Source organism: Vombatus ursinus, unplaced genomic scaffold, assembly GCF_900497805.2.
Source record: "Vombatus ursinus unplaced genomic scaffold, bare-nosed wombat genome assembly UNPS02014973.1, whole genome shotgun sequence".
In the NCBI taxonomy this organism is placed as follows: Eukaryota; Metazoa; Chordata; class Mammalia; order Diprotodontia; family Vombatidae; genus Vombatus; species Vombatus ursinus.
Window position 1 is genome coordinate 7,671,146 of NW_020954751.1, and position 13,952 is coordinate 7,685,097.

The 13,952-nt window shown below is 38.0% G+C and overlaps 1 protein-coding gene across 3 annotated transcripts in view; it reads right to left on the minus strand.

Moving 5' to 3' along the window:
• Positions 1-13,952, minus strand: part of ASAP1 (ArfGAP with SH3 domain, ankyrin repeat and PH domain 1) — a 482,413-nt gene that overhangs the window by 26,663 nt on the left and 441,798 nt on the right. For all 3 annotated transcript variants that reach the window (XM_027845500.1, XM_027845502.1, XM_027845501.1), the window contains one exon: positions 244-414. In XM_027845500.1, the coding sequence (XP_027701301.1) occupies positions 244-414 (171 nt within the window). The remainder of the gene's footprint in view (positions 1-243; positions 415-13,952) is intronic.

Below are 13,952 nucleotides of genomic sequence, written 5' to 3' on the forward strand. Positions count from 1 at the left end.
ATAAGAAAGTGATGGAGAAAATGTCAATAATGCAGATTAAACTTAAACATGAGTTGTGAATTTTCAAAGACCTGGTTGTTAAACACTTACCAGCATGGTACTGGTTATAACTATGAGAGCTATTATTACCTGTTTAAAAAATATTAGCTGACCTTGATACATTACACCACTGTACACTGAACTCTAGAATCCCACATTAGGCTGTTTTAGTAAATAAAAAACAAAAACAAACAAAAAACTTACCCCAAGGAATTGCACCTTTATTCTGGGGACCATGAGGTAATGGGCTTGGAGGATCAGAGAGGGTTCTTTTGTGTCCTGGTGGTGGGGGAGGGGGTCTCTTCTTGGAAAGGGTAGAGCTGCCACTGGGGGGTTGGGTGCCTAGAGGGAGTGTTGAAGGTGGGCCAGTTGGACCTGGGAAAAAAAGAGAAAAGGAAAGGGAAAAAAAAGGGGGGAAAAATAACTCAGTCCAGATCTCCCTGACACACAACCAAATGCTTGAAAATAAACTAAGGACTCATAAGTCAGAACTTTAAACAAAACAGTAAAGGACAGAAAGCAAAAGATCTAACCAGCACAAGGTCTATGAGAATTTCTATCAGTCCAACAAAAAACAGGTTATGGACTTCTTGTTGCTGCCTTTTTAAAAATAAATACTGGCAAAAAGTAATTTACAAAGCAATTTTTAAAAAAGAAACAAAACACCAAATAATCAACAAAGGATATTAATGGGTTTAAATTCATCATTTGGTTGCAACAGAAAAACACATTTCAAATCAGTGATTCCCTGGAAGCATCATGAGCTCTACACACTTGAGGAATGAAGGGTACACAGTACTGCTGGCAAACGTCAATACAAAGAAATAGCTGAAGGTGGGATAAACCTTCCATAAAGACCACAACCAATAAGCTCCAAAGTATTTCTCAGACCCAGAATTTTTCTTTCCATTAAATTTTTTTCTGTGTGCATGTATAGGTGTTAGCAAATCTCTCCTGAATTCTTAAAAAATGACCTTTCTAAATAATGAAGTTAATTATCTAAAAGTGATCTTAAAAGCTATGTGATCCCTCCCCACCAAATATGATTTCTGCAATGGAAGAGAGTATACCATTTTTCCTCCTTCAAAGACTTATATACTGGATTGTTCTAGAAATCACAGACTTTCTATTGTACTAGAAGCTGGGACATAGTATATACAGTAAATGAGACACTGAGTCCTATTGCTTTAAAAAAAAAAAGTCATCTTTCTCTGAAGGACAAGATGTAGTACCAGAAATGACATGAAATAATGATGTAGAACTCCTTACGGCATTGATTTGAGCCTGGTCTTTTCCAGGCCAAATCATGACTTACTTTGCTTTTTCAATGGCCTCTCATAGTTGATAAGTATTGCCAAAGAATGGTCTGTCCTTGCTGGAAACATTATGAGGCGTGCCTGTCTAACTATGCTTTTGGACACTCATTCCTGATACTAACATGACAAGCATCACCAAAAAAAGAAAAAGGAAAAAGAAAAAAAAAAAGAGACCATCACCACATCACCACAGATTTAACACATCACAGTGTATACCTGATGATCCAGATAGGCTCCAAAAGAGCTTTCTATATTCTGTACATTAAAAGAAAAGGCTTAATTACTGAAGGTTTCTTTTCAAGGTCAAGATAATTTTTAATGTTACCTACTAATGATTATTCATTAATAAGCACTGTGACATAGAATATAGAGGTTTGGTGAAAGGGAGATATGGATTGGAAAATCCTCCTCCTGATGTATACCAGTTAGGAAACTATGGGCATCTCACTTAACCCCTCAATGTCCCAGGTAGTTCTAACAGTTATGGTAAGTCACAAGAGTTGCCAATCTGTATTGGTTATGAGAGTTTCTATACTGGGACTTCCCTACCTTGATGAAATCACAAGTCCTACCCTAGAGGCAATCAGATGGCACAGAAAGAAAGCACTGGGCCAAGTCAGGAAGACCTGAGTTCAAATCCAGCTTCAGACACTTGCTGTGTTACCCTGGGTAAGTCTACTTAACCTGTCTGCCTCAGTTTTCTCATCTGAAAATGGGGATAATAAAAGCACTTAGCACAGTGCCTGGCATATAGTAGGCACTTAATAAATGGTTGTCCTCCCCTCCCCCCTCAAAAAACCCCCCACCCCAACAACAACAAAAATCTATAATAATTACTTCTGGATGTTATTCTGGCTTTGAGATAAAATAATGTCCTAATTAAAATTAGGACCTGATTCAGTGAGGAAAGGCCAAGTATCATTTATCTTTAAAAAAAATGGTAGATCTTAGACTTGGATGGGTCCTTAGAAGTCCCCCAGTCCAATTGTCTGACACATGAATGCTCTCTGCAACATTCTTTAAAAAAAAGAAAAAAGACCATCTAGCTGCTTTGGCACACTTTCAGTGATGGGCAGCTCATTCCATTTTGCTTCAGCTTTAAATGTTAGGAAGCTTTTATTTACACTGAGTTGAAATTTTTCTCCCCTTATAACTTCTACCCATTGATCCAAGTGCTACACTCTAGGGCCAAGCAGAACACATCCTCCTCTCAACATTACAATTTTCCAAAATAGGATGACAGCTACCATATTCCCTCTAAGGCTATTTTTCATTATATTAAATTCCCCTAGGCTCTTGAACCACTCTAAAAACCAATGATATCTTTCGGAGACTTTCTCCAGTCCTCTCACTATCCTAGTTGCTCTCTGTTTTTTCGGACAGAAAAAATCCAGTCTTTGTTGAAGAGCTTCAATGAGGGGAATCCTACTGCTTCCCAGAGCAGCCCAGTCCACTTTTGGCAGCTAGGTGGCTCAGTGGATAGAATGGAGTCTGGAAGACTCATCTTCCTGAATTCAATCTGGCCTCAGATACTTACTAGCTGTGTGACCCTGGGCAAGTCACTTAACCCTGTTTTCCTCAGTCTTCTCCTATGTAAAATGAGCTACAGAAGGAAATGGCAAATCACTCCAGCATCTTTGCCACGAAAACCCCAAATGGGCTCATGAAGAGTCAGAAACGACTGAACAACTGTTACTTGGTTTTCCCTCTTAGAGTAAGCCTAAATTTGTATCTTTCCAACTTCTACCCATTAGTCTTAATCTGCTTTTAGATGCAAACAGAACAAGTCAAATCTCTTTTACACATGATGACCTCTCAGGTACTTGAAGACAGCTATGCTGTCCTCCAGAAATATTTCAGATGTGGTCTTGGAGGCAAAATATGTGGGGATTCCTTCTGTCATTACATCAAACTTCCATTAATGTAGCCTAATGTAGCACTAGCTTTTCTGGCTACCATATTACACTGCTCTGCTGAGTCATACTGAATTTGCCTTTTCTTAACCCTCTATGTTCCCTGCCCCTTCCCACCATGACCTCTTCTCTTTCTATGTCTCCTTCATCCTATATGCACGCCATTTTTTAAAAATCTGGGTAAGTCTACTTACTTCTTTCTTTCTTTTTTTTTTTTGTTAAATGACATCTGAGTGTTATAGCCGGGATAAGACATTTGTACCTTCCAGGCAAGGTTTGAAAATTTTATTCCTGGTGTGTACAGTAAAGCCCATCGAAGGCTTTACTATAATACACTGGTCTTGACTTATCCTGAAATAAACATCTATGTGCCACAGAGGACAGGATTTTCTGGCATTAAAAGCACGTACATTTATACAAAGCAGTGTGAAAAACCTATACAAAAAGTGGAAACAGTCTTTGTCCTCAAGGACTTAAAGACTAATGGGGGAGACATCCTGTATATAAATGGGTTTATACAAGATACCTACAGAGTAGCCATAAAATAACCTTACAAATGATGGCACTAGTAACTGGGGGGAGGGTTTAAGTGGTCCCGGGAAGGACCTGATGCAGAAGGGGCACTTTGGTTGAGTCTTAAAGGAAGAAGGCATTCTAATAGGTTGAAATGAGGAAGTAAAAAATCCCAATGGGGACAGTCTATGTGGCTGGACTGTAGCATGAGGTAAGGAGAAAAACAGGGGGAAACTAGAAAGATAGGTAGGGGTGAGGTTATGAAGAACTTTAAACAGCAAACAGATGAGTTTATATTTGATCCTGGTGTGTGCCCATGATGACTTGGGAAACTCACTTTGGTGGCTGTGTAGACAATTGATTAGAGTGAGGAGAGAACAGAGGAAGGGAGACCATTGGAGGTGATTGTAATAGTCCAGTTTAAAGGTGATGATAGACTAGACTAGGGTGGTAGTTATGTCAGCAGAGAGAAATGGGTATATATGAGAGGTATGGAGAAAGAAATGAGAGGACTTGGCAAGTAACTGGATATATGGAGTGAGAGAGAGTGAGGAGTCGAGGATGACCCCAAAGAGGCCAACTGCTCTCCTTCAAATTTCTTAATGCATTTTTCTAGACTTCTCCTTCTCACTTACCTTATCTGTCCCTTATATTATATGTACACCTGTGTTTTCTACCATTAGTGTGTAAGCTTCTTGAGAACAGGGTCTCCATTCTATTTCCTTCAACAATCACAGTGCCTTGCCCAGAGAAGGCATTTAATTCCCATTTCTTTAATTGAATTGAAAGTCCCTAACATGTTGGGAGGATGTGCTCTGGAGAATTTAGGGAAATACACAAAAGAAAATTCTGTAGAATGAGAAGACAAGGAGGGATTGCTAGCCACACAATACCACAGGTCCTTCTAACCAACCCAGCATCAAAGTAATGGTCAAAGGTCCCTCATGGTACCCCCTGAGTATTTCACCTTAGCTGGAGGCCAACCTTGCTTTAGTCCCTAAGTCTGGACTCTCTTAGGTAGACATCCACAAATTATGACCAAGAGTCAATGTCAAGGTAGCCAAAAATCTGTCTCTGTAACTGCCACTCATTGTTCCTACTTCTGCCAGGGCTGGGGGGGGAATGGGAGAAAAGAAGGGTGTGTATGTGTGTGTACTGGGAAGGGGGGTTGGGAGAGGAGGAAGGGAAAGCACATAATAAGCACGTAGTAAATGTCTGTTTAATTGAATTAAAGTAGAACAAAGCCTACTCCATTTTTCATATGAAGGTTCCTCAAATGATGGAAGAGCTGTCATGTTCCCCTAAGTCTTTCCTTTCCTGGACATCCTCAGTTTTTTTTTTCAATGGATATTGATATGCATGGTCATCATCATAATCACCCTTCCCAGATGCAGTGTGTCAACATCCCTTCCTTAAATGCAGTTTTTAGGACTAGACACAACATTCCTTCCAGATGTGGTAGGCTAGGAAAAATGACAGAGAGACTGTCACATTGCTCATTGCAGACATTCTACCCTTCTTAAAGCAGCCTAAGATCATAATAGATTTTTCTGGTCTCCTTGTCTCTTGCTAATACATACTAAAAGCTTGTAGTCCATTAAAGGCTGAGTGATCAGTCACTATAGTTTCTGGAATTATCCTGAAAGTCTACAAAAGGAGCACAAAAAACTCTTGTGCTCAGTGTGGAAAGAAAGAAAATGGAACACCTGTCAGATTCTGATTCTCTACTTCACTCTGAAGTCCTGCAGGTCAATAAATTATTCGTGAGAATGCTTATCCCTATCCCAGCCTAGGGAGCTTGCAACACTGAGGCACCTAGGTGGCATAGTATTGCTGGACTTGAAGACCTGAGTTCAAATCTTGCTCAGGCAATTACTAGCTTTCACTTAACCTCTCTCAGCCTAATTTTCCTCATCTGTAAAACAGGGATAATAATTATGTTGTGAGGATCAAATAAGCCAATATATTGAAGTTGTTGTTCAGTCGTTTCAGTTGCGCCCAACTCTTCACGACCCCATTTGGGATTTTCTTGGCCAAGATACTGGACTGGTTTGCCATTTCCTTCTCCAGCTCATTTTACCGATGAGGAAACTGAGGAAAACAGGGCTAAATAACTTAAGTAACAGGGTCACATAGCTAATAAGTATCTGAGGCCAGATTTGAACACAGAAAGAGGAGTCTTCCTGACTTCAGGCCCAGCACTCCATCGGCCAAATCACCTAATCTTGTCAAATCCTAAAGCACTATATAAATGCCAACTAGCTACAATAATGCATCTTCTTATCTGTTTTCTAATACCGTTAAAAGACACAATCTTTTGTCAACAAACATTCCCAAATAAAAATATATGAAAGTGTTTCCTCTCAGAGAAATCTGAGTACAGGAGCAACCTGAGCTAAAACATATCTTCTCAATGATGAACTAAATAAGATTCAGCCAACTACATTATTTTCTGAAATTTTTTGGACCTTAAAAATGAAGAGGACAGCATGGGAAATGCTGTTAAATACATATATTCCTTTTTCAGACTCTAGAAGGAATGGGCCAAAAATCAAAACCAAAACCAAACCAAACGAAATCCTCAACAGCAGCTCTGACACTTGTAAATGATGGCGAGTAGTCCTTTGGGTGCCACTTACTTGAGGGGAAAAGAAATGTTCTCTGGGGAAAAAACAAAACAAAAAACAAGCAAAAAAAAAAAACTTGAACATTCTTTGAATCAAGGAATAAGTAGTTTTAGGGAACAAAGAAAAAGGAAAAAAGACTTAACTCTGAATCAAGTACATCTCTGAAGGGGAAAAAATTGAAGCAAGATCAGGAAAGTGGCTAACTCTATAAAACATGGAGGAGGTGACCTAGATATACAATTATCTGCAACTTAACTGTACTAAGTGCCTAAGGGCATAAAAGGAAAATCAGGAAAACCTTTTACTGATAGTACCTGACTTAGAACCAACTATTTTTGAATGATTATCCTTTTAAAATTGTCTATTTTTCCAAAATCATTTAAAATAACATTAATGTTAAATGTTTTAAAAGTTTACTAGGATTAGGTTAAGTCATTCAACTATGGTGTAAATTAGTGCAGGGCCTATCTGTTAGTCTGAGCATTAGCCACCACATGCAAAGCTGATGCAGTCATCTCGGAAATCATGGTTCACAGGACAAGGTGCTGTATGTCTGTTATTTTTGTTTTTACCACAGAATAAGGGATACGGTAGAACCAATGTTCCAGTTAATGGCAGAACAGGTACTGTAATGGAAAGCAACACAGATATGTTAACAATGACTATCATCAGGAAAAGCACTTTATTTTTCCACAGTCTTTGAAAAAATGTGGCATTGACTAGAATAAAAGAAGCATGTCTGTGATTGATTCTTTTGTTCTTCAGTGGGCAAGTATTTATTTTTGATGACTTGGGAAACTCAGAGGTCTTCCACATTGAATCTTCTATACCAAATACAATTCTATCTTTGAAATTAAAAAAAAAAAAAAAGTAAGGCCAGGGAGGTTATCTTCATCACTAACAATCTTGCCTGAAGTTGGAAGCAAAACCGGAACAAACTATTCATAAACATGACCAACTTTATATGCTGAAGTGCAAAGCATGATTCAGAGAAGCAAAAGCTGATATATAACCATCTTATACTACAAGAATTTGTAATTTCACAAGGGTGAATCTTCCTGGAGATTCCAGCCCCTTAGATCATTGCCCAATATATCCCTGGAGCTTCTCTGAACTAGGGCTGATCTCCACATAGTAGATACACAATACGGGTATCAAAAACACTCTTCTAAAATGATGCAACTAAGTAGTGCAATGAAATAATACTAGCAGTTCAAATGTAGACTCAGACCCTTACACTTACTGACAGTAAATGACTTAAAGTCAACTATCAACAACTATATATATTAACAACTAGCTATATGTGACCCTGGGTAAGTCATGTAACTTCTGTCTTAGTTTCGTCATCTGTAAAATGGGGATAATAATAGCACCTACCTCCCAAGGTTGTTGTGAGGATCAAATGAGATAATAATTATAAAGTGCTTGGCACACAGTAAGCTACTATGTAAACATTAGCTATACTTATCGTAATTATTACTGAATATATCATTCATTCCTATTTTATTTTCATAATCCAGAGCTTTGGAGAGTAGATGACTTTATTGTCTTTTCATAAGTGGGAGATCATGCAAAAATGCATCTTATTCATAAACAAGGAAGTCATGTTTTAAAATAAACAACCATCATCTTCAAACCAGCTTAAAAAGCTCAGTATTATTTTCCCTTCGCGAAATTCAAAGGTGTGGATATGAACAGGTCATCTATCTTGTTCAAGTTCACATAGTGAAGCCAAGTGTCTCTAGGGTTCAAGTCTTCTGTAGTCTGACAAGTCCCTAATTTCTTTTAGTCTTGTAAGGTGGTAGTGAATGCCTTCCGCTTCTTCTGGAGATACAGTGCTGTAGGGGCTAAAGAGTCAGGAAGATCAAATCCTGCCTTGGACAATTACAAGTCGTGTGACCATGGGCAAGTCATGTAACCTGAGGGCCTCCATTCCTTCATCTGTATTACCTGTATTATCTACCTACTAAATAGTATTGTAGTGAGAATAAAATAAGATGATGCCTGCAAACCATAAAGAGCTCTACAAATGCCGGTCATTGTTTGAAACAGTCCATAGGTTTATTCATGTAATCTGGCTGCTTTTAGGCAGTGTAATAAATGCAATTTGTTAGCTTCAGAAAGTGATGAAGTACCTAATATTATTAAGGAGAGATGGGGGGCACTGGGAATAGTGTGGAGCCTAGTTAGTGAATTTAGTTCAGGCTTTAGCACTGACTTGGAGAACTTTGGATTTGGTTTGACATCGAAAGCTCCAAAGACCTGGTATTTTTAGCTCATTCTCACAAAGGCTGTAAAATGTAAGGGTACCATTAGGAAATTCAAATATAATGGAACCCTTTCAAAGGTTGGTGTTAGGAGCCAGGGCAATAAAGTACCTTACAGGCTAATCATATTCTTTCAGGATTTGAATTTTATAAAGTTATTAGGGGAAATGATTTTACCTGTGTCTTTTTTTAAGCCATGCAATTAGTATACTGTGTTATGTAGCAGTCCCACAATAGCTGGGTAAAAATTTTAAAAAAGGCTCAGATTCTTATAATCTAGCTACTGCTCAGATTTTTACAATCTAGCCAATAGTTCACAGATGCTCAGATTCTTTAAGAGTCTGGATAATATGGCTGATCTTTAATAAGCCTTGTTTTTGGCTCAAAGAAGGCTTGAGTTGAATTCTTTCTGGCAGGACCTGTGTGTCGTGATTTTGGGGTTCCAGCACCCCTGAACCTCTAGACCTCATCATATGGTTCCCTGACGGAAAAAAATGCCTAATACCAAGCTCTTTACCAGCTGAGACTAGAAGACTATAGGCCATTCACCAACAGTTGGTAGCAAACAGCAGGTACCAGCCAATGTCCCCCATCGTTCCTTGGATACAGCCTGTGCTTGGTTCCAGTCAACCTCCTCTTTGGGACCCCCTCAAGGCAGGAACAGCTCTATGACCCTTGCCAGCAGCAAGCAGTTTCAGAAGCCAAGACCTTTTGCCCCTTACCCCAAAAGAATTTGGGTCCCATTTGTTTGAGGGGGGAATGATGGGGTTGGGATCTGGACCCTAGAAAGGAAAAACCTTGAATTTTCCCACATGGCTAAATCTCTGGGGTCCCCTGAGGCTATAATCCCATTAACTAGCCTTTGATTGTGGCTACACCCAATCTCCCAATTCTCTGTTACACTTAACCGAGCCTAGCCCTCCATTGTCTTACCTCCCTATGGCCACTTCCCAGTCATAATCCTGTCTAGGCTCCATTCTCCCTTGGTCCAGGCCCCACCCCCCTTCCTGCAGGATACTTGGCCACTCCTAGATCCCTCCCACGGTCTTTCTGTACATAAGGTCCATCTTATCTCCATTGAGATGCTCAGATTTTTATAATCTAGCCACTGCTCAGATTTTTACAATCTAGCCAATAGCTCACAGATGCTCAGATTCCTTTAGAGTCTGGCTAATAGGGCAGATCTTTAATAAATCGTCTTTGGCTGAAAAAAAAATAATAAAAATCCTTTCTCAATGCAGGTTATTACACTAATATAATAATCATATGACTGAAAAGTTATGTATACTGAAAAATCAAACTTTTAAAAATTATATTGTAATTAGGCTAGGGGAATGCTATTTAAAGGAAACCTGTGGCATACTTTCTTGTAAAGAGAAAAATCTATTTGATTGCAAAGATTCATCTCTTAATTATTGCTTGTCTGAATTTCTGTCAATGGAGCTTTCAAGAGAATGTAACCTCCTTGAGGGCAGGGCTTGTTTCATTTTTGTCTTTGTATTCTTAGTGCCTAGCACAATGACTGGCAAGTAGTAGGAACATAATATATGCATACTGCATTTAATTCTTAATAGAAGATACAAGAATTCCCCTCCGCTCCCCTCCCCCAAATTAAGTAAAAAGAGTCTGGAAACATTTGAGTCTGATAAATGTTTGATCCTTGTGAAACCAGGAAAAATTATAGCTAAAATTTGCTATTAAATTCACTGTACTAGGAAAAATTTTACTACATATTTTTCCTTTACTTAATGTTGTCCTTATCATATTACCATATTTGGAGATAGTGGATAAACAAAAATTATAGAATATTAAAGTTGGAAAAGACCTCAGAAGTCATCTACTCTAACTCTTATTTGAAGAATAAATCTCAGTAAGTGCATACAGATACCATGTCCACTTATATTTTCTCTTCTCATCATTAGTTGGTTCAACCAATCATCTTTAAAGTATGTTTTCAATTTTTTTCCATCCTCATTGTTCTTCTCTGACCCCATTTCTGTTTTTCAATGTCCTTCCAAAAATGTGGCACCCCAAGTTGAACAAAATACTTCAACTTTGGTCTCACCCTGGACTTTATGATTCATGCAACTTGGGGAATGTTTTTTTTTAAAGCAATTACTCAGATATTCCTAAATGTTATCCTCTATGAGGAGTACAGTGAAGACTTCCTTCCCTTTCCTTTCCACACCTTACATACATCAGGGTGACTCAGAAATAGCGCCCCTCAAATCTGCTGAACTTACTGCAAGGAAACATAAAGACAACAATATTTGCTAGTTACGAGGGCTCAGGCAATTTATTCAGTGGTGATTTCAATAGGATTAAGAGAGATTGATTAAAAAAAAAAAGACTGGCAAAAGATCTCAGCCAAATGAAAGAAAATAGTCTGGAGGAAGTTTCTACTACTGAACCAGTCAATTTGGCTGCCTTCCCAAACAGCCAGCCCCCTTCCCCTCCAGGAAACTGTAAAGTCATCAATATGTGACTAATGCAGCCAATAGAAAAATATTTCCAAAGTAAGACATCTGAATCACATAATTGCTCTTCTTTGATGACAGCTTGGTCCTCCCTCACATTTTGAGAAATTCTTCTCTTCTTTTCTTTCCTTCCAAGTCTTTTCCTAACCACTGTCATTGATAGAATATGAAAGCTAAGGAAATTACATGCAAAAGGGGTTATGTAACTCTACTAGAAGGTGGGGGTGGAGGGTGTTCTTGGTTAAAATGGGTTCTTTGTTAAAATTTTGGAGAAAGATTTTCACCTAGAGGACTACTTAAAAAAAAAACAAAACACCAAAACACTAAAATCCTTAATACATCTATTGTGGCTTCATGATTGATTTGATCTCATCTAAATTTCATTTCCTCCAGCTACAAGCACAGAACTCTGCACAAAGTTGGCATTTTGTAGCTGTACATGTTATATTCCCCTTGACCTTTTCACACTTTTCTTTAGCAACCTCATAGCAGGCAGTCTGTTCAAACTAATTTGCACTCCTCGTTTGTGTTTCTCTTTTATTATCTTCTTTAGTCATGAATTTGAGTGTGAGGGTGTTGGTTTCTTCACCTACATTCTGAGCTCCTTAAATGAGGAGATAATATCTCCTAATTCTGTTTTTAAGCCCCATTGTATCTAATGGTGATCTGCAAAGAGTAGATCATCTGGATAGGTAACTGTCAATAATTTGAACTAATCTGAATTAGTGAAAATTCTACATTGAAGAATATTTCAAATAAAATGGAGTCATATTCCTTTTCAAAATTTATAGTGCTTCGAACCAGCTGACAAACAAACAAATGGCCTAAGTAATTAATGGCCACATAAGAATTCATTGTAATTGACACACAATTTTATGTAAATTGTTCCACTAAAATGCCTGAAAAATCTGCGTCAGCTAAATATGCTTTTTGACATCTAGCCCTCCTATTAATAAGCTTAGTAAGCCTTTTCTATGTTAGAGCAAAGGTGGACTTAAGCCTAGCCTTTATGCTTGAGAAAATATTAATGAATTTTTACTGTACTGTTGATTATTTAGCAGGATGTAATTACATAAGGGAGAACAGTATTTCAGTGGGTTTTATTTTCTTTTTAAACCCAGAAAACAATCCATTATAATGAGGCTTCATGCTCTTATATCTTCTTTAACCTTCTGCATTCTGCCAGAATGCTCTGCCTACCAGTTACTCAAAAACTCTGCTGTACGTTAACTGTCATCCCAAGAAAGGAGCCAATATGGTAAGTCCTCAGACACATATTGTATACTATCAGAGAATAATTCTCACTGTTATTGAGTGTTATGTCCTTTAAAAAAAAAGAACTAAAATAAACAAACAGAAAAAAAGAACCCAAACCTTCTCGTATTTATAGTCTTAATAAAACATTGTAAAATTCAGAGAAAAAGAAATTTGGGGTGGGGGGGGCAGGAGGGTCAGACACCTTAATAAACTCATCTAGACTCTCTGGCCCTGGGTTAATTACAGAAATCTTCTGGGACCTCATCTACATAGTGGCTAAATAGCAATCTGGTTCCACATAAGCATGAAATACCACTTCTTTGAGGTTCTGAAGCCTGAATTTCCTTATATTTTTTGAGCTTTGACAGAAACTTTGGTAAAGCACAATTAGGTTTTGATGTCAATTTAGACTGAACCTCCTTGAATTCTGATATGAGGTAGCTAATGCTTCTGGGGGAAAAAAAGAAATCTAAACTGTATTTTATAAGAATTCTCTTCCTGGCTTTTTTTTTGAATTTCTCTTCATTTGTCTTTAGTATTGGGGGAATGGGGAGGTTATTTTATCCTGTTTTTCATGTTTCTTCCTCAGCTGAAGCTATAATCCCCTATGACACCCTAACTGATAGCAATGGAAATTATTGTTGTCATAGATAAAGCTTCCCAGTGAATGACAAACTCTAGAAATAAGAGTCAAGAAGTTCCTCTTTTCATGCAAATGTTTGGATCCTTTCTTTCTTTCTTTTTTTTTTTTTTAAGAATGAGGTTTAAAAAAGTAGAAATTAGCTGCTTTGAAGCAATGTGGTCTAAAAACCGAGTTACAGGCATTTTTTATCCCTCTCCTCAAAGGGCAGGTTATAGGATTGTTCCTTAAGTTTCAAGTCACTTTTAAAATGACCTGAGGGGCAGGTAGGTGGCGCAGTGGATAGAGCACCGGTCCTGACTTCAGAAGGACCTGAGTTCAAATCCGACCTCACACCAAACACTTGACACTAGCTGTGTGATCCTGGGCAAGTCACTTAACCCCAATTGCCTAAAAATAAATAAAATAAAATAAAATGACCTAAGAAGTTTCTGTGTGACATGACACTTGGGTACCTAGATGTCTGCATTTGATGACGTGGTAAGTATAACTTTGGGAATAATGCTTATTTGATCAAGGCTATTTGAGGGAGAAGGGCAAGGAGGAAGGGAAGACTCCATTTAGGATATGTCTCAGCTTTAAAAAATAATAATACTCTCTTCCTCAGGTGACCAAGTAACTGGTGCCCTAGTCAAAGAGTACTTTGTTCAGCAGATTACTAAATAATCTTGCCTTTTTTTTTCCCCTTGGCTGTTTGGAAAATAGCTAGTTAGGTAAGAATTGGTCTTTCTGTTCCATTAAATGGCACATTAAAAAAACACATACCAAAAAAACATTTCCTAGGTACCTAGATATAGTTATCTACGTGAAAATATGTCATGTGAAACTTAATTTTTATAGGACTAAAATAGGTTCTCTGTTCTCATATTTTCCTAGAATACCACTCTCATCATTTATGTCTCC